At 41.7% G+C, this 22284-nt stretch overlaps 1 protein-coding gene across 2 annotated transcripts in view; it reads left to right on the top strand.

The window, feature by feature from the left end:
• Pacs1 (phosphofurin acidic cluster sorting protein 1) overlaps positions 1–22284 on the top strand; it is a 139435-nt gene that overhangs the window by 87033 nt on the left and 30118 nt on the right. For both annotated transcript variants that reach the window (NM_153129.3, NM_001362451.2), the window contains one exon: positions 18076–18163. In NM_153129.3, the coding sequence (NP_694769.2) occupies positions 18076–18163 (88 nt within the window). The remainder of the gene's footprint in view (positions 1–18075; positions 18164–22284) is intronic.

The following is a 22284-nucleotide window of genomic DNA, read 5'->3' as shown; positions in this document are numbered from 1 at the left end:
AAGGTTAGGATAATACCTATAACCTTGGGAAAGCAAAACCCAAGTTTAAAACAATTTATTATCTTTAAAATTAATATTAGAAGCATTACTATCATATTACGAAGTTTGGATGTCAATTAATACCTATGAATACCTATTAAAGCAAGCTTTAATGCTTTAATAAAAAGACATTGTTTTAAATCTTAAATTTTACTATTTAGGATACAAACCACATTAATTATTACCTAAACTAGAAATATCTTTAGAGACCCAGCCTCTTGGCCTGCTTTATGTCACGTGTCGGAAGGACTCTAAACTTGAGTTATCAAATTTAACACTAACCATCTGTAGCAATGTAACAATTATTAATCTTAACCAACAACTTATGAGCTGATTGTGAAAACACTCAGAGCACATTACCAATAAAAAAGAACCAAATGAAGCAGTTACATTTAGACCAATCATAGAATAATAATTTTTGTAGCTACAATCATAGAATAATAAAAAAAAACTTTACCATTGTCAAACACATTAGTCACAAACCATTTATTAGCTTTTTTACTTCGAAACTAAGAGGCTGTGCACTCGCCCTTATTTCCTAAAACGAACAGTTTTTCCAGCAGGGGCCCTCCCACCATGTGTCTGATTCCTGGCTGAAACACGTGGCAGCTCTCGGCTTTGTAGATAAAGTTTTTTATACCATCTTTATTATCTAACACAAAACATAGAACATTCATTTATACAGACTGGACACGAACATACATGAATTGAACACGAGAACAGATTGGTGCACCGGACATTAGACAAGACACAAAAGGGAACAGAGTACTCTTGCTATAAGGCCCAGAGAGAAATTTCTCTCTGCTTTTTGGGACATTTTTCTCCCTTATGATGAATTTTTTATTAACTGGGGCAATCCGCCTATTCCTTTTAATAAACCCTTTCTTTTCTCACGCCTCATGTAGCTTCGGAGAGCTATGGCCTACTGCCTATTACCCAGCTCCTCACTGCTGAACCTAAGTGAACCAGCACTCCGGTTTAACTCTGTCTTAGCTTAGCCCATACCTTCTCCGGTATGAATTTTCTTTATCCTTTATTTTATGGAGCTCCAAACCAGCAGTGTCTCTTCCAAAAATCCTTTGCCGTTTCTCAGCCCCACATTGGGCGCCAATTGTTGTGTCCGGCCAGCAGACCACAACCTGGGTTCTAGCCTGGAAAGGCATTTTGGAAACCTGGAAGAGAAGAGGGGCTAGGTGGCGAGAGAAAGAAATGTAGCCAAGACAGTTATTCTGATCAAAGCTCAAATTTTATTGTTGCAACACTAGTTATAAAGGAAGGGGGAGGGGACCTGATTCCCGCCGAATAATCTCAGGTCCAGTAAAAAGGTGAACACGTGTGTGGTTCCAAACAGCAAAGCTGCAGGTTCCAGCAGTGGGCGTGGTAAAACGAATGAGCAGGAAGCTCCACCCCTGAATAAGCAGGTTTCAGGCTGGGAGAGGGGAGACTACAGTAATGTTTGCTTTTGATCCCAGCACTTGGGAGGTGAAATCCTGTCTCAAACAAACAAACAACAACAAAAAAGGGCCAGGCTCACAACCAAAACCATACTTCTCTTAGAGAGGACCTGAATTAATTTCCCAACACCCACATCATGCAGCTCATAACTGCCTCTAACTCCAACTCCAGGGACTCTTATGCTACATTCTGGCCTCCATTGTATCTGTGCATTCACATGCACATACCCACACACAGAAACAAACATACATGAAGTATACATTTCTGATTTCTTTGGAGACTCAGTTGTGTATGTGATGTTTTTCTGGAAACTGTCTAATGAGTGGATGTTTTCACTGAAGCAGACACGTGGAGGATGTTTTTCTGGAGGCGGCCTGTAAGGAAGGGCATGTAATGTTTTACTAGAGCAGATGCTTGAGAGAGCACGCCATGTTTGGTTAGGATATAAATATAACCCAACATACAGTGGATGGTGCTGAATGGTATTGGTACACCTTGCCATTCTTTGCTGGGCATCGTTGGGCTTTGCTGACGCTGCTGGATGGTTTTGGTACATCTTACCATTCTTTGTTGGTCGTCATTTGTTGTGACTTCATAGAGAAAAAACATACCAAAAACCTTTTGGTGGTATTCTGGCAGCTTCTTGCCACTTCTGCAGACTCGGGCTGATTGGCAGAGCCTTGCTGTTGCTTCTGAATTGACCTGCTATTGCTGATTCATAGATGGTGTTTGTGAGTGGATCGAGCTGCCACTGCTGATTCGTGTGAACTGAACTGCTGACATCCTGACAATGCAGATTGGATTTTCTCCAAAAAAAATTTCTAATAATGTCCACATCCTTCTTTGCCTATCCTTTCTACTACCTCTGGTGAGTGATGAGCTAGAAGAAACAATAAAACATTTAAGGACACTTATTAAAATAGATTTTGAAAAATCATAGCCTACATATACACATGATTAAAATTTTTTAAAATGTAGAAAAATTAAGTGGAGAACAATAGAGAAAAACATCCAACACTTGACACATATGTAACACATGCACACCCTTGAACATGCAAATATAAATTGACAGTCTGGTTCTAAAATGTATGTGGAAATAGGGAGGAAATAGTTAGAATAGAAAAAGCTAGCAGGTCAATGGTGGCACATGCCTTTAATACCCGCACTCAGGTGGAAGAGGCAGGTGGGTCTGAGTCTGAGGCAAGCCTGGTCTAGAGTCAGTTCCAGGACAGCCAAGGAAACACAGAGAAACCCTGTCTCAACCGAGAAGAGAAGAGGAGAGGGGAGGGGAGGGAAGGGGAGGGGAGGGGAGGGGAGGGGAGGGGAGGGGAGGGGTAGCCTCCAATTTTCTATACAGAAGTAACCCAGCCTACTCACAGAGCTTTCTGCCTTCCTCTGCCTGGTGAGTTCTGCGGTTAAAGGCATGTACCACCATACCTAGTGAGGTGTGAAGATCTCAAATTCCAGTCTGAGTTAGGCTAAATTGTTAGACTCTTTCTTCCTGTCCCCCTTTATTATTATTATATTGCTTGCTTGCTTGCTTGCTTATTTATTTATTTTAAACTCCAGATTTTATTCCCCTCCTGGTCCACCCTCCAACTGTTCCACATCCCACACCTCCTCCCTGCCCCCTTGTCTCCACGAGGATGTCCCCACCCCACCAGATTTCTAAACTCCCTGGGGCCTTCAGTCTCTTGAGGGTTAGGTGCATCTTCTCTTACTAAACCCAGAGCCAGCAGTCCTCTGCTGTATATGTGCTAGGGGCCTCATATCAGCTGGTGTATGCTGTAAGGTTGGTGTTCCCATATCTGAGACTGCTGGTCTTCCTACAGGGTCACCCTCCTCCTCCGCTTCTTCCAGCTTGCCCTAATTCAACTACAGGGGTCAGCAGCTTCTGTCCATTGATTGGTTGCAAATATCTGCATCTGACTCTTTCAGCTTGGGTCTTTCAGAGGGCCGTCATGATAGGTCCCTTTTTGTGAACACTCCATAACCTCCATAATAGTGTCAGGCCTTTGGACCTCCCCTTGAGCTGGATCCTACTTTGGGACTGTCCCTGGAGCTTGTTTTCCTCAGGCTCCTTTTCATTTCCATCCCTGCAGTTCTTTCAGTCAGGATCAATTATGGGTCAGTTTTGACTGTGGGGTGGCAACCCTCACTTAATGTCCTGTCTTTATGCTGGAGGTGGGCTCTACAAGTTCCCTCTCCCCAATGTAGAACTTACTTTCTTTTTTTAGATTTATTTATTATATGTATAAGATTGGTCTGTTTCTATGCACACCAAAAGAGAGAGTTAGGTCCCATTATAGGTGGTTGTGAACCACCATATGGTTGCTGGGAATTGAACTCCCGACCTCTGGAAGAACAGTCAATGCTCTTAACCGCTGAGCCATCTCTCCAGCTCCTCCCCCCACCTTTTTTTTTCCAAAAAAGGCAAGGAAATGCTTGCTAACAGATTAAGGAATTAATAACCACAGGACCTAATTAGAGAAAAATTTGGCAGAGTGCCCAGTGCAACAAAGAGAGAAAATATTCTGCATTTGTGTCACTGTTTAGAAAAGAGTAATTTAGTGCCCTTTAATCTGAGCTAGTGTTGTCCAATTAAGAAGCTGTTGGATGAAAACATGGGCTTTATATTTAGTGGGGTGAAACATAATTTTTCTTAGTATTTTTACATTGGATAGTTTTAATTAAATAAGCTACATAGTGCTCATTTTCTTTCACATTACTCTGTTGCAAATTGGAAGTATCCAAGAAAGAGGATGACATAGTCTCTGTCCTTTAGCTCAAGGTAGAACTAGATGAAAGCTTGAAGAAGTAGGAAAACTGCAGACTTCAAAGAAGGAAAAAAGCTTGACCTACAATGGAAAAATCTGAAAAGGAAGGGCTGTGGAGAGACTTGAAATAATGAGTTTGTTGGCTTAGAGAACTAGAAATAAGCAAAGGCTTTCTATGTCCCTCCCTCTCTGTCTCACATGTTGAGGATTAGTTCTGGAACATCATCCATGCTATGACAGTGCTATGCTGAGCTACATTCCCAGCCCTTTTTAATCCTTACATAAGATGTCTCCCTAAAATGCCCAGGTTGGCCTTGAACTTGAAATCCTCCTGCCTCAGTTTTACAAGTGGCTGGAATTACAACTGTATTGATTCACACTGGACTTTCAGCTGTTTTCTTTGTCTAGTTTGAACCTTAGGCAGTGAAAGTATACTCTCTAAACCTTGGTACATTCTAGCTAACATCTGAGGATGCACATGGAGAACTGCCTAGTTAGTAGTACAGCCATCAAGGGTTTGTTGCAGGGAACACACACACACACACATATACACAAGGTTCACTTGGCCTGTAGAAGGGGTAGCTTTATAAAGGTACTACAAACTGAATATGGTAGCAAACACCTGGACTCCCACCCAGCTCCTGGGAAGCTAAGGCTGGGAGTTGCAAATTCTAGGCCAACCTAGGATGAATCATCAAACCCTGTCTCAAATAACCCAGCTAGAATAAAGAAAGGAAACAAAAATAATAATAATTATTATTATCATCATCATCATCACTATTAGCCCAAAAGAGGTTGCAATTGGACTAGATGGACTCTTCTTGGTTCTATAACTAATTAGAAAATGGTTTCATCTAAGAAATTAGGAAAAAGTAAACAAACTCACCTTTTAAACCTCAAGTAGGGGCTGGACAGATGGCACCGACTGCTCTTCCGAAGGTCCTGAGTTCAAATCCCAGCAACCACATGGTGGCTCACAACCATCTGTAACAAGATCTGACGCCCTCTTCTGGGGTGTCTGAAGACCGCTACAGTGTACTTACATATAATAAATAAATAAATCTTAAAAAAAACAACCCTCAAGTAAAAGGGCTGGTGAGATGGTAGCTAAGCAGGTGAAGACAGTTGCCACCAAGCCTGAACACGTCAGGTCAGTCACGGTGATGACCACATAGTAGGAGAGAACAATTCTAATTCTTGCAGAACGCCTTCTGACTTAGAGTGTGCCATGGCACACTGTGCCCCCACACAAAGACGTCTTAAGAATCTAAATTGCTTAGCTTTATTTTATTTTATTTTATGTGCATAAATATTTGACCTGCATGTTTGGGCCATGGCCAGCAGAGAAACATCTGACTGAGGTAAGCAGGAAACCCGGTTCAGTGGCTCAGTAGCTGATGTTGGTTCAGACTTCTGGAGTCTGACATTATTATATTTTAGACATTTAAGTATAGTACAGTTTTGTCTCATGTGCACAGTAAAGCTTTAAGGTATGACTACGTTGAAACTTTTTTGCATAGTACATGTGACCTCTTCCATAAAGATGGGTTCTATAGCTTAAGGCCTAGGGGAGTATCAGGTGTGGTCTCACTCATACAGAAATTGTAGAGGTCACCAAACTACAAAGTACATGTGACTTCTCCCCCTAGGTTCTATTGACTGAGAAACAATGGTCAAGTTAAAGGTCTAGGGAGGAAGAGTTTGGGATAAACATAGTAGTCTGGGTAATTCAGGTGTGGCCTGGCCCCTGCAGATAGCATAGATCACCAGGATATTAACAACACTCACTGCTAGCATTCTGTGTGGAAAACAAGTATTTATCCCTTCTGTTCAAGAGACAATCCTATGTGTTTAACATTCTTCGTTTCCCTAGTGCTTATCTGAAACCACAAGAACCTTGTGCCCTCTACACATGTATGCTATGTGTACCGTGTTCAAGCCTGGTGCCTGCAGAGGTCTGAAAAGGTGTTGGATCCCCTAGAAGGAGTTATCCATGGTTGAGACCACCAAGTCAGTACTGAGAAATCAGATTCAGTTCCTGCAAGAGCCAGTACTCTTAGCCATTGAACTATCTCTCCAGCCCTAAAAAGTATTTTCAAGATTTGTTTTCTATTTAATTATGTATATGCCACTGTAAGTGCCAGGGAAGGCGAGCGGTATCATAACCTCTGGAGCTGAAGTTACAAGGGAATGTAAGCTGCCCAACATGGGTGCTGGTAAACAGACTCTGGGCCTCTGCAAGAGTAGTATGTATTCTTAACCATTGAGCCGTCTCTCTAGACCCCTTATTTTATTATTGTTTGATGGTTGGTTGGTTGGTTGGTTTGTTTGTTTGTTTTGAAATAGGGTGTCTAAGTAGCCTTGGCTGTCCTGAAACTCACTATATTGGCCACACTGGCCTTGAATTCACCTGCCTCTGCCTCTTGATTGCTAGAATTAAAGCCACCACTATACTTTGCTCATAATTTTATTTTTTAAAGCTATCTTTTACATTGCTGGGTCAATCAGAGTCCCTCAACCCGAGGGAGAAATCAGGGTCCCAGTATTCAGGTGGGCAAGGAGTCAGCAAGTTACAAACAGGCACAAACACAAGAGAGTGTTGGATCTGAATGTAATTTCTCAAAGCAAGCATCAGACTTATATTACAGAAGAAAATTAGGAAGTTAGGTGACACGTCAGCTAAGGTACACTGAGGTTACTCGATGCATAATGACTCTTTACACAAAACACAAAAATGTGTACATAAAGACTGGCAGGAACCAGGCAATGTAACAACTGGGAGTCAGCCCTATCTAAGGTCAGCCATATTCTTAGAAGCTGGGTGTGAGGTCTTTACACCCCCGGGGCAAGGGCTCTCACGCCCAAGCCATAGTTCTAATTCTAATTGATTGTGTAACCCACCACCAGCCGGCTCCTAGTAAGTAGCTAGCTGTGCTATTCTTCTGGGCTTGTGAAAGTGTGCACTCGGGAGGGCTCCACTCTTGCTAACCTTTTCATAAGTAATGCAATACTCTAGTTCCTCCTAACCACAGCCCAGGCTTCTTCCGAAACCATTGTAAATTCTTGTATATGGGAGTGACTCAGCTGTTATTCTAAGTGTTTTGTGAGGGACCTCCATTTACCAGAGGAGCCCACAAACTTTCCTCTATTAGGTAATGTAGTCTGCCATACATGACTATAATAAGAATTCTAAACTTACTTTGTTAAACTTGCCCTGAAATCTCCAACTCTATCTAGTAGATTGCAATGTGTGATTTCTTTCACTATCTCTCTTTCAACACTGGAGGCATTTCATCTGAATAAGTAATGTTTTTACAAAATTCCAAGCTCAGGGTCTGCTCAAAGACTGCCTAGGACATTGGGACACGAGTGAAAGCCAGGAAGCAATGTTCAATCTAACTTAGCTATTTGTCAAATCATTCCTTGGGGGCACCTATAATAAAACAATACTAAAGGAAAGCACACAGAACCCTTCACCAACTATTTCAAGGACAAATCTGAAATACATCTGTGTTATGGGACGCCAAAGACTCCAGGAGACCAGTTTCCATGAAACTTTTTGCCTCAGGACTGCAGCCAGCTTTTGGACTTGTCACGCAGACTCCACTGGAGTGGGTGTGGCAATTGTCCATTAAAGAATGAGTAAATAAATAACTACAAATGATACTATTGGATAAGGGTTATTTTATATTATTAGGGAGAGGGTTGACTGTAGTTCTTCCTTGATAGTGATTATTAGTAGAGCCTGACCTGCTATTGTTTTTCCCCCAGTGTCTCTGCCAGCCCCAGTATTAAATTACTTTTAGGCCTGCTAGCTTATTTTCATATTGTCTGTAAGTCTGCTTATACAAAGCTAGCTGATTAAGTAGGTCTAAAATGTGTACCTCATGTGTTAGGGGCCCCATAGTAGACCTGAAGGTGCTCGTCCAGAGGGTTTTTTTTAAATGTTTATAATTATTTATTCTTTGAGAATTTCATACATGTATACAATGTATTTTTATCTTATCTAACTCTTACCTAACTCTCCTATTCCACTCCTGCTAGGCTTCCCAACACCCCCCACCCCCCCACACACACAGACCTTATCTTCTCCCCCCTCCTTCATTATAACCATTGAGTCCAATTAGTTCCACCCATATGTGCATGACGTGTCTGGGAATTTTTGTTTTCAAGGTCTTAAAATAGCTGTGGTGTGAAACCACAGGGGAGAAAGATGTCCCCCTCCACTCTGTAGTTCTTATGTGCACCCTTTGGCTGATGCTAAGACTCTTAAGGAATGAGAGGAAATCATACTTGTTTCATTAATTTCATATGTACAGTGGAAATCTTCAGAAGACAGTGATATATAAAGAAATAACCAAAGCATGATGCTTTTTACATTTCAAAAGAGTAGTTAATCTCTGAGTGAGAAAGGACAGATGAGAATCAGGATCAGGGCAGTAAACTCTAGGTTTGCCAGGAAAGATGTACTCAGTCAAGGAGTGAAGTTAGTGTGAAATGGGGGTCACTTTAGAGCTGTCGGTGCAGGCTCATGGCAGCCCTAGGTTATCAGTCTCTGGTGATGAAGGTCAGCTCTCCCAGAACAATCCTTTGTAGTTTCATGCATAGAGGCAGAAGCAAACCGCCCCCTCGGGTGAATGCAGCTTGAGGTCGTCAGTTCCCAGTTCCTAGGTTGTGCTTCCTTAACTCCTCCTGATGGATTCAGAACCCCGTATCTTCAAACAGGAAAGGCTTTCTCCTGAGTGAGGCTTTGTTAGGCATGTGTAAGGATTCTGCTGTCATTCCTATTCCTACCATTATCCCAGCAGCTCTCTATGTGTCTAGAGAAGTTCAGGTTTTACCTTGGTCCAGAATGTGTAGAAAGATCAGAGAAAAATGGAATTGTCTCTCAATAAGCAAGCAACCTGGCTATTAAAATAATTTTAAATGTGCCACTTAAAGATAGTCGAAATTTATTGCAGTCTACAGCGGGACCTCCTTTTGAAATTTTTAACTTTCTTGATGAAGAAAACCGTCTTAAATTCAAATTACTCCAGTTTCTCGTTTTATTTGTTCAGACAGTAAGGATCTGCACAGTTGGATTCTTAGGGAGGGAAGTAAGGAGAGAGAAGAGGGGCGACTAGCAAGACAAGCAGGACCACAGAGTAGCGTTTCCTGTCTCAGCTCTTCAGTCTCTGTGAAGCTGAGATATCTGCATGCCTGTGATGCTTCCAGAACTAGGAAACAGGACAGAGATGTTCATAGTTAGCTATTACAGCACTTCTTCTGAGCTTCACTGAATTAAAGATTTCATGCATGCATGGATACAGCTCATCAGTAAGATTCATCACAAAGGGAATATTAATCAGCCCACTTATGGGACTTTAGAAAAAGCACTTTAAGCTTGGGGTGGTGCTACAAGAGGGCATAACTGGTCCTTCTGGGCACTTATATGCTGTGTCCTTCTGTGTGTGTTTAGTAAAGACATGAAAACTACTTTTTAAAACCCTTTTAGCTGGGCAGTGGTGGCGCACACCTTTAATCTCAGTACTTGGGAGGCAGAGACAGGTGGATTTCTGAGTTCGAGGACAGCCTGGTCTACAGAGTGAGTTCCAGGACAGCCAGGGCTACACAGAGAAACCCTGTCTCAAAAACAAAAACAAAAACACCCTTTTAATTTCTTTCTTGATTTATTACATTCCAATTCCTGTAGTGTTAGATTTTTCAAAACCTGTTTTAATAAGGGTTCTTAAGTGCTTCAACCTCCCTTCTAGCCCACCTACCAGAGTTAGGAGAAAAGAAAGGTTAATAGGAAAGGGAGGTTGTAGACCTATTTAGAAGTAGTTCTTTGGGGTGATTCCAATCTTCATTGTCAGGATAGCAGCAGTCCAGTCTAAAACTTCAAACACAAATCCGTAGCAGCAGTCCAGTGTAGTCAGCAAACGCTGAACATAGATCAATAGAAGCGGCTCGATCCAGAAGAAACCTGGAGGCTCTGCCGTATTGGCATGAGACTGCAGAAGTGGCAGGAAGCAGCCAGAGAACCATGAGAAGTTCTTTGGCACTTTTCTCTCTACAACCTCACAACGAGTGAAGATCAGCAAAGACCAGCAAAGCATTGCAAGGTGAACCAGTGCAAGAGTGCTGCTCACTGTCTATTGTATTCTACTTGTGCTCTTTCTAACATCACACGTCCTCTCGAGTGCCTGCTTCAGCAAAACACCCTCTCACCAGACAGCTTCCAGAACAACACGACACAACTGAGTCTCCAAAGAAACCAGAAATTTCCACTTCAGATTCCCATTCTTTTCTCTTCCTTGTATTTTCAGACAAAACCACATTTCTCTTACCAGGGGGCACCTTGGGACCACAGGGAAAATTAGATGAGACCATTTTTAAAAGTGTGGATGGTAGACTGATCTGCTAGTCCTGGTGGAAGCCAAAGTGAAGCTTCCATTCCTCCCACCTTGCCACATTGCTTTTCCTAGCTTGAGATCTTATTTTCTGATTCCCTTACCTTATCGGCAGCTGCTTACATGTCTGGCACCCTTCATTTGAGACTTTGTATGCTACTGGAATGTGTAGGATTGGGGTCACTAGTGTTCACCATTTTGTAACATTTACCAGTCAGCTTTCTGTCCTCATCGTAGTCTACCTGTGGACTGCATTGACAGTTCCTCCTGTGTCTACCTGGCTGGCGGCGCTCAGTCCTCCTCAGCTGCGCAAGGATCATCTTTTCCCTGTTTGAACTCCTGGAAGATCTCAGTTGTCAGTCCTCTGCTCTGATTTCTAAATCCATAACTCCAGCCTGATGCTTTTCTTGAGCTGGAGACATCCACAGCCAGCCATCTAGTTGTCAAGATGTCTCAAACTCTGCTCCAGAACTTCCCTGTCTCCTCCTTCATCTTAAGTGGGACTACCATCATCCAGCCTGTTGCTCAAGCCAACACCTCAGACCTTTCATGACGTTTTCTTTTTTCCCAGAACCTGCATTCAGTCTATTAGCAAGACATAAGCAATCCACTAGAATATTTGTGAATTCTACTCTCTCATTCATTATCTAGGGTCTGAGACCAAACTTCGTCTCTCAATTATCAGTGTCTCCCATCATAAGCACAATCAAAGCCCCCAACTGCAGAGTCTAACTTTCACTTTTCATTTTTACATTCCTCGAGCTCCAGACATTCTTGCTTTGTTTCTCTAAACATCCCAACCTCCTTTTGTTCATATGTCACCCAGTCCTCTGGAGTTTCCCTCCCGCGTCCCTGTACAATCACTAGATAGCTTTTGCTTGGTGTTAAATGTTATGTACCATGCGTTCTGTGGTCTTCTCCAACTCAGTTTCTCTCCAGCCATACACATGGTGTTATGTTTAGAAAGAAATTGATAATTGAAATAAAACCTTAACTCATTAATTTTTTTCCTGATGGGCAGCATTGAATGTATGGCTGTACCACAGCTTTGGGGGCTGCTTCTGGTGACACTTCTATGGATTCTACTGCGCATGATGCCGGCAGCGTTGCATATAGAGTTCTCACTGTGGGAGGGCAGTGTTCTCACATTTTTATGCATGACTCTCGGCAGCCCATGATTTGATGCTATTACATGTTCGTTTTATATATGAAGACACAGAGGCAAAGGGAGGAGGCAAGGTAGCAAGCTCAGTGCCATCACGCCAGTGAGTGTGATTGCTGGAGAGTGGATGTTCATAGTTTTCTAAAATGATTTAGACAACAGTCCCATAGGCAGCATATGAGTTCCCATTGTACCACATTGTCATGCATACGTAATTCTGCCAAATTTGTATTTTGACTCCAATTTGTATCTTCCTGATTTTTAAAAAAATATTTATCAGCCATTAACATTTCCTCTTGGAAACACAAATTGTTCATGTCCTTTGCCTACTCTTAAATTGATTTGCCAGCCTTCATATTCTACATACTTTGTTAGTGTTACGCGTTTCGAATATCTTCTCCAAAGTCGTGACTGTCTTTTTTTAATTTTTTTTAAAAGATTTTATTTTATGTATGAGTGCTCTACCTGCATGTACACCTTGCATGACAGAAGAGGGCATCAGAACTCATTACAGATGGTTGTGAGCCACCATGTGGTTGCTGGGAATTGAACTCAGGATCTCTGGATGAGTAGCCAGTGTTCTTAACTGCTGAGCCATTTCTCCAGCCCCCGTCATTTCATTGATTATATGGTATTTCCTGCTAGCAGAAAATCCTAATTTTAAAGAGTTAATTTATTGTTCCCAGTATCTTGTTTTTAGAATATCTCAGAATCATAATAATATTGTCCTGGGGCTGGTGAGATGCTCAGTGGTTAAAGTTACTGTCTGCAAAGCCTGAGTTAGATCCACAGGACCCATGTGGTAAAAGAATACCAATTCTCTTCTCTGACTTCCTCTGCATGCTGTGGCACGCATGTGCATGCATTCACAATCAATTGATTAATTAAAGTATAATAAAAAGTGTAAAAGAACACAGTCCTGTATTCTAAACCTTACATTGCATGTATACGCCGAGTAGTATTCTGTGTAGTCAGTCCTGTTCCTAGTTAGGGAATCCTGCTGCTTCTCTTCCTCTCCCTCCCTCCTCTGCCTCCTCGTGATCCTCCTGCCTCTGCCACCTGAGTGCTGGGGTGAACAGGCCTGCTTCTCCACTCCTAGTCCTGACATCATCTTTTTTTGGTTTTTTTCTTTTTGGTTTTCCAAGACAGGGTTTCTCTGTATAGTCCTGGCTGTCCTGGAACTCACTTTGTAGACCAGGCTGGCCTCAAACTCAGAAATCCGCCTGCCTCTGCCTCCCGAGTGCTGGGATTAAAGGCGTGTGCCACCACTGCCTGGCTAATGAGATTCTTTTGAATTTCCCAAATAAACTTAAATACATTACCCTGAAAGCAGTGACATTTGTTTCTTTCAGTTAGTCATGCTGGCGTGAGACTGGCTCATCGTTCTTCTTTGATGATGTACAGTAAGGCTCTCTTTGAGTTTATAAAATTGGAATCTATTTCTTCCTTTAGATCCTCTGAAAAATGTATATAGGATTAGTTTTTTAATTTTTGTTTGTTTGTTTTTTAGACTGTTAGCAGAATTTGCATATGAACATCATCTGAACCTGAGGTTTTCTTTTTCAGGGGCTCTGCAGTCACTGACCAGTGTCTCTAATTGTTACTGGTGATGTTTCTATGCAAGTAGCTATAGCTTTCTTAACAATTCCTGCTACAAGTTCTTCAGCTATCTTCTATATTCATCCAATTGCAGCTTTACTTGAATAAAGTGCTTTGTGGAATTGGAACGGACGGCTTTTCCACCCTGGCCTCTTTGTTCCCGGAAATAATGTCTCTGAGACTTCATATATATGAATAAATGTTCAAGCCCTAGTCTTCAACTTGATCCTCGATCAGCTCATTACTTCTAAACTATTCTATGTCTTCCACGTGGTTAGTTACCTCCCTCAGTTTCATGTGTCTGTCTCCTCCAGCATTCAGGGTGAATCCCCCAGAATTCCTCTCTTTCTCTCTCTACCAGAACTTCCACCTCCTATTTCTGGGCCCAATTCATTGTCCACAGGCTTTTTGTCAGGTGGAACTTTCACACAGTGCACAAAGGATTCTCTCTACAGGAATAATTTAATTTTTAAAATTCTGCTTCATCTGGAGAATGTCCCTTTAAAAACGTCCGGGTTTCCAAACTTTATTAATCTGTAAGGCCTAGTATCTGCGGATCCTTGAGGAGTAGAGTGGGTAGAGTTCAGTTTTCACCTTTGGATCCTACAAGGTGGCAGGAGAGAACCGACTCCTCGAAGTTATTTTTTGACCCCCACACACTCTCTCTAACTAGTTTTAAAAAGGAGATTGAGGAGAGAGTTCAATTGGTAAAGTGATTGCAAGAGGACCTGAATTCCATCCCCAGAACCCACATTCTAAAAAGCCAGGTGGAGCCTGGCATGTGGTTCACACCTTTAATTCCAGCACTAGTCAGGGGCAAATGGCTCTCTGTGTTTGAAGCCAGCCTGATCTAAAGAGCAAGGTCTAAGAGAGTCAGGGCTACACAGAAAACTGTTTTGTGGGGGCTGTGGGGAAGGAGCCAGGTTGAGTGTCACATTCATATAATCCTAGCACTGGGGCAGTAGAGACTGGGGACTCCCTGGGACTTACTACTGACCAGCCTAGCCTATATGGCAAGTTCCAGGCTAGTGAAACACCTTATCTCAATATAAACAAATTTTAAGCAGACAATGTGTGAGGAGTTACACCTGAGGCTTTTCTCTGACTTCCACAAATGAGTGCATGCATATTACACCTCTGCACATACATGAATACATACACACAAATTAATAAATTAATATGATATCCTGGTACAGTGATGCACACCTATGATCCCATCATTCAGGAAACAGGCACAGGGAGGCAAGAATATTGCCATGAGATCGAGACCAGCCTGATCTATGTACTAAGGGATTTTTTATTTTTTGCTTTGTTTTATTTTCTTTTATAAAATAAAGTAATAACAGCAAGCAAGTTTATTGGAACCACTGTAGATGTATAACAAAATTCTGATATGTAATTTTTTTTATTTATATGAGTACTTTGTAGCTATCTTCAGACATACCAGAAGAGGATATCAAATTCCATTACAGATGGTTGTGAGCCATGTGGTTGCTGGGAATTGAACCCAGGATCTCTGGCAGAGCAGTCAGTGCTCTTAACTGCTGAGCCATCTCTCCAGCCCCATAGTCTAAAATTTAAAGCTATTTTTACTAAATGTATACTGGTCTTGAATTAACTCCTGGTGAATTGATAATTCAGTTCTCATAATGCTATCTTGCCAGAATTATATAGCCATACCTAATCTTTCTGTAGTGACATTTTGGAATTTTGGTTTCTTTTAAAAACACAGAAATATTATAAGAATATATTTTCACTTTAATCCCAGGTATGAGATACGGGGATGCTTCATCTAAGTATGATTTGCCTCATGCTCTAGGAAGGGTTGATTTTGCCAGGTGCAGATAATTTCTGTCATTGTATGACAGTTGGAATTCTGGGGACTTTTCAGAGGGCATATAAATGCTAGAGCCTCAAGAGGTGAGTCAGTTGCTAAGTAGTTGTCCACAAAGAAGAAACTAGATATCCTGACAGCAAAGATCAAACTTGTCCCAAGGAACTCAGTGTCCCTAATCAACAGGAAGTAGTCTAGTGATAACGTCATCCACTTTCCAGCCCCTGACTTTATTCAGGGATCTCTTTCCATTTCTCTCTGGCCTTTTATCTCTCTTATCTAGTGTTTGGGGGTTGAAAGGGTGGAAGAAAAGGGATGGGGAAGGGTGGAAGAGAGTAAAACCCACAAAGTAGCAAAAAGATCAGCTACAGCTTTCTTTTGATATTTATATATCTGGCATACATGTCCAGTCTTCTGTTTTAGTCTGTCTCTTAGAGCATATGGAAGGGCTTCAGGTATTTTGTTGCTTTGGTTTTGAGACAGTGCCTGACTGTGTAACTCTGGCTGGCCTGGAGCATGCTGTATAAACTAGGCTGGCCTTGAATTCAGAAGACCACCACAGTTCAGCTCCCAGCACCCACATTGGTGACTCTCTGCCAACTTGTTGTTGTTGTTGTTGTTGTTGGAGACTGGGTTTCTCTGTATAGCCCTGGCTATCCTGGAACTCACACTGAAGACCAGACTGGCCTCGAACTCAGAGATCTGCCTGCCTCTGCCTCCCAAGTGTTGGGATTAAAGGCATGCGCCACCACTATGGCATTTCTGCCCATTTTTAACTTACGTAGCTGTAGACTTGGTTACAAAACACTGCCTCAGAGAGACCTTGAGCAGGTAGGACTGTTCAGATTAGCTGCTTCTAAGTCTATGACATACAAAACAGGTCATAACAGTGAGTGTATATTACTTTAAGCAATTAATATTGTTTTATAGTAATAATTAATATATACTAAAGAAATTTGTTTGGTGAAAAACTGTCAGTTATTGTTATCTGAAAATTTCTTTAACTAGTTCTCATTCCTGAAGTATATATTATCTATATATACAATTTTATATTCACAATTATTTTTCTCTCATCACATTGAGGTTATTTTTTGCATTCTCTTTTCCATCATTTCCTAATATTAAAATACCGTTGTCAAAGAAAAGAGTGGTATTTTGAGTATGTAAGAAACTGAACACCCAGCCTAGTGGTGGTGTCAAATGCCTTTAATCCTAGCACTCAGGAGGCAGAGGCAGGCAAATCTCTCAAGTTTGAGGCCAGCCTTGTCTATAGAGTGAGTTCCAAAACAGCCAGGGCTACACAGAGAAACCCAACCCTATCTGGAGGTGGGGGATTTAGACCCAATAACAATACAATTTTAAAATGGGAAAATATTTGAATATAGATGTTTTACCAAAGAAGACACAATGGTTAGACATGAAAATAAACGTATGAAGAGATGCTTGGTACCATTAATCATCAGGAAAAGCAGACTAAAGTATGGTAGGATACCACTCCACATTCATTCAATAGCTGTAATAAAAAATATAGACAACCACCAAAGTTGGTGAGGATATGGAGAAAGAGGAGTCCTCCCATTCCTTCCTTTCTTCCATTCTGTGCTAGAGACTGAACCCAGGCCATGCACATTCCAAGTACACGTGTTACCACTGAGCTGTATCTTCATCAGCTCTTGTTAGTAGTTTCATAAAAAGTGAAACAGGTGAGTGCGTCCCTGTGTGTGCAGGGTCGCTGTGGGTGCTGGAGCGAACTCTGCAGCTCCTGTGGAAGAGTTCCAAGTGCTCTTCGCCACTGAGCATCTCTCCAGCCCCTGCTTATCTAGTCAGCATTCTTCTCTTTGGTTCCACGAGTGGCCTTTAAGTTCATTTTAACTGGAATTAAAGTGTGTGCCACTAACGCTGAGCACTTTCCTTGTTTGATTTAACTCATGAGCTGCCTTTGTTATGAGGAGTAAGACAGTTATCTGTCATTGTTTTTGTTCATAGAGCTAGTTTTCCAGTTTGGTACTGTTTGTTGATTGAATACTGAATCTGCCTAAAGTAAATCCCCATCTACCCATAAGCCTCAGTTCCGACTGTTCCCTGCCGTCAGCCATCCCTGTTTACTCCCCGTCACCGTGACGCTTGGACCACTTACCCAAGAGTGCATGTTCATATGTGCAGAATAAAACTTTCTTTACTCTTTTTTCCCCAGAAATTACCTGTTTTGTTTATTCCTATGAACATTTAAAATCTTACAGGAAGGGTTAATGTGTTCCTGTGTTGTTCCTCTCCTCAATGCAACATTTATTAAAATGTGTCCTATTGGTTTCGTCTGCTTTTATATCTGAAGTATTTTGTAGTTAGCTGTTAAATCCTGAAGACTTTAGCACGTATCTCCTTTTACTTACTTTGCAAGTATCTGTGTGTGTGTGTGTGTGTGTGTGTATGTGTGTGTGTGTGTGTGTGTGTGTGTGTGAGAGAGAGAGAGAGAGAGAGAGAGAGAGAGAGATCATTTTTGCTTTGTTTCGGATATGCTTGGATGGCAGGTAGGGGAGAAACTGAGAAGATCACCATGTCTCTGCTTCTTGTGTCCCCTGAAGCTGTGGGACACATAATAGAAAAACTGTGGGTTGGGCTTGGGATGTATAAACAAACATTCACTGAAGTAAGTCTGCAGAATGATATGCCTCTGACACTTTTCAAACCTACAAGCTAAAGCTCTTTGACCTCAGTTGGCCCTCTCATAGTCTTATTTAAGTAGACCATGTTCCACAGTAGATGTTACCTTCCTACAAATTCTTTACTTAACAGAACCTTCTCTCTGTATTTTTCTAGGCTCTTCAGCTTAACTCTGAAGAAACTTGTTATGCTTAAAGAAATGGACAAAGATCTTAACTCAGTAGTCATTGCTGTGAAGCTGCAGGTGAGTTGAGCAGTGAGTGCTCTGAGCCTGGGGAGCTTGGATGGTGCCTTTTGATGTTCTAGCTGTAGAAATTCCCTGGAGCCGCTCCTTTCAGCTATGTGGGGAGCAGTTGTGGAGGAGAGCATGAGCATGAGACATGCAGAGTCCCAATTCCACCTTTACTTTGGGTCCTCAGTTTCATTATATTTTATCTTGAAAAACAAAATGGTCCTTCTTTGCTGCCTGCCTGTTCAGATAAGTGAGACAGGCTGAAGCCTGTTGGAACCACTCGGTGTCATAAAGGGATGCGGGCCACTCCAGCCTTAGCTCTCCAGTGTCTAGGTTAGGACAGCACTTTTGAAGGCTTGCTATAAAAAAGTATACATTAGCATTTTAGCCCTAACCATTTAAAGTTTACTAGAGTGTTTTATTTTCTAGGTAGCCCTCACGCTTAATGCTTCTTACATCTAAGTTTGTGTTCTCAAGGAATTCAACATATTTCATAAAAATTTGGACTCCCAAGCATTCCTGAATTCAGAGAATCAGAGAGAGAGAGAGAGAGAGAGAGAGAGAGAGAGAAACTAAATGACAAAAGCGAAAACATTTAGGAATTTACCCATTGCCACTTAATAATTAAGTGGCAGAGCTGAGACTGGAAACCAAAGAGTATGTAATTTACATTTAATTAAACTCCATTCCCAGCTCTTCCTTAACTGATGGATCCTTCCCAATGAAGACTCCTTGGAGCTTAGTGAGGCCCCGAGGCCTCTGCAGTGCCTACATAACAGCTCAGTCTTTCACTTGAGGGTGCTATATTGGCTGAGTTTCTCTCTCTTTTTTTAAAGATTTATTAATGTGTATGAGTGCTCTATTTACATGTACACCTGAATGCCAGAAGAGGGCATCGGATCACATTATATACAGATAGTCATGAGCCACCATATGGCTTCAGGGGATTGAACTTAGGAAGAGTGCTCTTAGCCACTGAGCCATCTCTCCATCCCTGAGTCTCTTTCCTTAAAAAACAGTGAACTATAGGATGATCCTCTATAAACCATCATATTGATTAGCTAGCTTGCTAAGTGATATTTATTATAGTAAATGACCTCCATTAAATTTTACAGCTGAGGGGCTGCAGAGATGGCTCGGTGGTTGTGAGCACTAGTTGCTTTTCCAGAGGACCTGAGTTGATTCCCACATAGTGGCTCACAACTGACTAGGAAAATGGGTCTGCAGTTAAGACCATGTACTAATCAGATATGGTGGACACACTTTTGAATACAGCACTTGGAAGACAGAGGCAGGCAGATCTTTGTGAACTCAAGATCAACCTTGTCTACATAGAGAGACCCTGCCTCAAACAACAAAAAGAACTTGTACTGCTTTTTCAGTGACCCTGAATTTGTTCCAGAATCCATGTAAGACAGCGCACACTGCCTGTAACTAGATCCAAGGAATCCAGCACCTCTGGCTTCCTCGGGCATGTGTACGTATGTGTAACTCACACATACCCTTAACTAAAAGTAAAAATTCAAAAACATTTTTTTTTTGAAACATGGTCTTACTATGTAGCTCTGGGTGTCCTATAACTTATTACATTTAACTAGATGGCCTTGAACTCTCAGAGATCATCTGCCTTCTGAATGCTGGGATTAAAGGTGTGCTCTACCATGTCGAACAATAAAAGTAATTTTTAATTTTATTTTTAAAATTTTTTTTATTTTTTGGTTTTTCAAGACAGGCTTTTCTGTATAGTCCTGGCTGTCCTGGAACTCACTTTGTTGACCAGGCTGGCCTTGAACTCAGAAATCCGCCTGCCTCTGCCTCCAAAAGTAATTTTTTAAAACATCAAATTTTCCAGCTGAAGACATGGCTTAGCAGTTAAGAGCACTTGTTCTTCCAGAAGAGCTGAGTTCAGCCCCCACGTGGCGGCTCACATCCTTTTGTTCTAGGGAATCTGATTCCCTCTTATGACCTTGTGGGCACCAGGTATACACATGGTGCACATAGGTAGATGCTGGCAGAACACGTATACATATAAAATAAAGCTAACATTTTTTAAAATATTTATTTCATGTTTATGAGTACACTGTAGCTGTACAGATGGTTGTGAGCCATCATGTCGTTGCTGGGAATTGAACTCGGGACTTCTACTTGCTCCGCCCCACTTGCTCTGGCTCTGGCCCTGGCCCAAAGATTTATTTATTGTTATATGTAAGTACACTGTAGCTGTCTTCAGACAGACCAGAAGAGGGCGTGTGTGTGTGTGTGTGTGTGTGTGTGTGTGTGTGTGTGTTTGGTTGGTTTTGGTTGGTTTGTTTTTTAAGACAAGGTCTTATTGTGTAGTACAGATTGGCCTAGAATTCTCAGAGATCTGCCTGCTTCTGCCTCCTATATGGTAGGATTAAAGACATGTAAAACCACCCTATGCAGAATAAATATAGCATAATTTTTTAAATAGTATGTTTATTGGGCTAAAATTCAGATTCCATTCAACTCACCTACTTGGAGCACACAACCTGAAGCTGCTACAGTGTTCTCAGCCATCAGCACAGTGTCCAAACATCGTCTCCACTCCACCAAAGAGACTTCACATCCATTAACTCTGTCCTCCAGCCCTGCCACTACCACATTGGTAATTCACACTACAGTGGATGGGAGAAAGTGAGAGCAGGAGACTCAGGCAGGAGGATTGAGTTTTATGTTAGCCTGGGCTGTATAGCAAGGCCTGCCTCAAAAACAAATATTTTAAAATAATAGAAGCTTAATTTAAAAGACATTATTCATTAATGAGTTTTTTTTTTTTTGTAATGATACTATATGTTATTAAACACTTTTTTTTCTTTGCTTGTGTATTGAAAATGTACTGTAGAATAAAAGTGGGGGTCTGGGAAGATAGCTCAGCAGGTGACAGTACTTGCAGTATACACATGAGGACCTGAGTTTCAACCCCCCAATCCCCATGTAAAAAGCCAACATGGCCATGTTGTACTTAACTCCAGTGAAGTAGGGGCCAGAGTCAGAGGGATCATATTGCAGGGTCTTATTGGCTCCCAGCATAGCTCCAAATTGTGTGCAATAGACTGACTGCCTGAAGGGAATAAGGTACAGTAATAGAACAAGACACCTGATAGCATCCTCTGACTTTCACACACGTGTGTACACACCTGTGCATGCCACACACACTAAAATACACATGCCCACATGTATTCACATACAATTTTTTTAATTAAAAAAAAAAACAAAACAGTAGATGACTGGCATAAGAGATGGCTTAGTAGTTAGAGCACTGGCTGCTCTTCCAAAGGATCCAAGTTCCATCCTCTGCACCCATCTCTACTGGCTCCCCAGTCCCAGGGCATATGGCGCCCTCTTCTGGCTTTTGTAGTCACTGCACACACACAGAAAATACAGAAACACATGCAGAAAAACACCCATACACAAAAAATAAAAAATAAAAAATTAGATAAATAAGATATAAAGGTACTGAAAATAATTCTGAAGCTGGGCAGTTGTGATGCACACCTTTAACCCCAGCACTCGGGAGGCAGAAGCAGGTGGATCTCTGAGATTGAGGCCAGCCTGGTCTACAGAGTTCCAGGAGCCAGGGCTACACAGAGAAATCCTGTCTCAAATAAAATAAGTATTATTACTATTATATTGTTCCAAAATTGAACCCACGTTGGTAGTGTCCTGCATAATTTCAAGAAGCTGATTTGAGACTCATGGAAACTAAGTCTTGTGGAAAGATAGAAAGGTGAGAATGGGGCTGGAGAGATGGCTCAGCGGGTAAGAGCACTGACTGCTCTTCCAAAGGTCCTGAGTTCAAATCCCAGCAACCACATGGTGGCTCACAACCATCTGTAATGAGATCTGACGCCCTCTTCTGGTGCGTCTGAAGTCAGCTACAGTGTACTCATGTATAATAATAAAGAAATCTTTGGGCCAGAGCAAGCAGGGACTGAGTGAGCAGAGTTCACCAGAGTGAGCAGAGCCGACCAGAGCGAGCAGAGGTTCTAAAAATTCAATTCCTAACAACCACAGAAAGCTCACAACCATCTGTACAGCTACAATGTACTCACATACATAAAATAAATAAATAAATCTTGGGGGGGAGGGAGAGGTGAGAATGGTCATGTAGC

The sequence above is a fragment of the Mus musculus genome, chromosome 19 (assembly GCF_000001635.26).
Source record: "Mus musculus strain C57BL/6J chromosome 19, GRCm38.p6 C57BL/6J".
NCBI lineage: Eukaryota > Metazoa > Chordata > Mammalia > Rodentia > Muridae > Mus > Mus musculus.
Note: the sequence above shows the minus strand (reverse complement) of the source record. Positions and strands in the feature narration are given on the sequence as shown.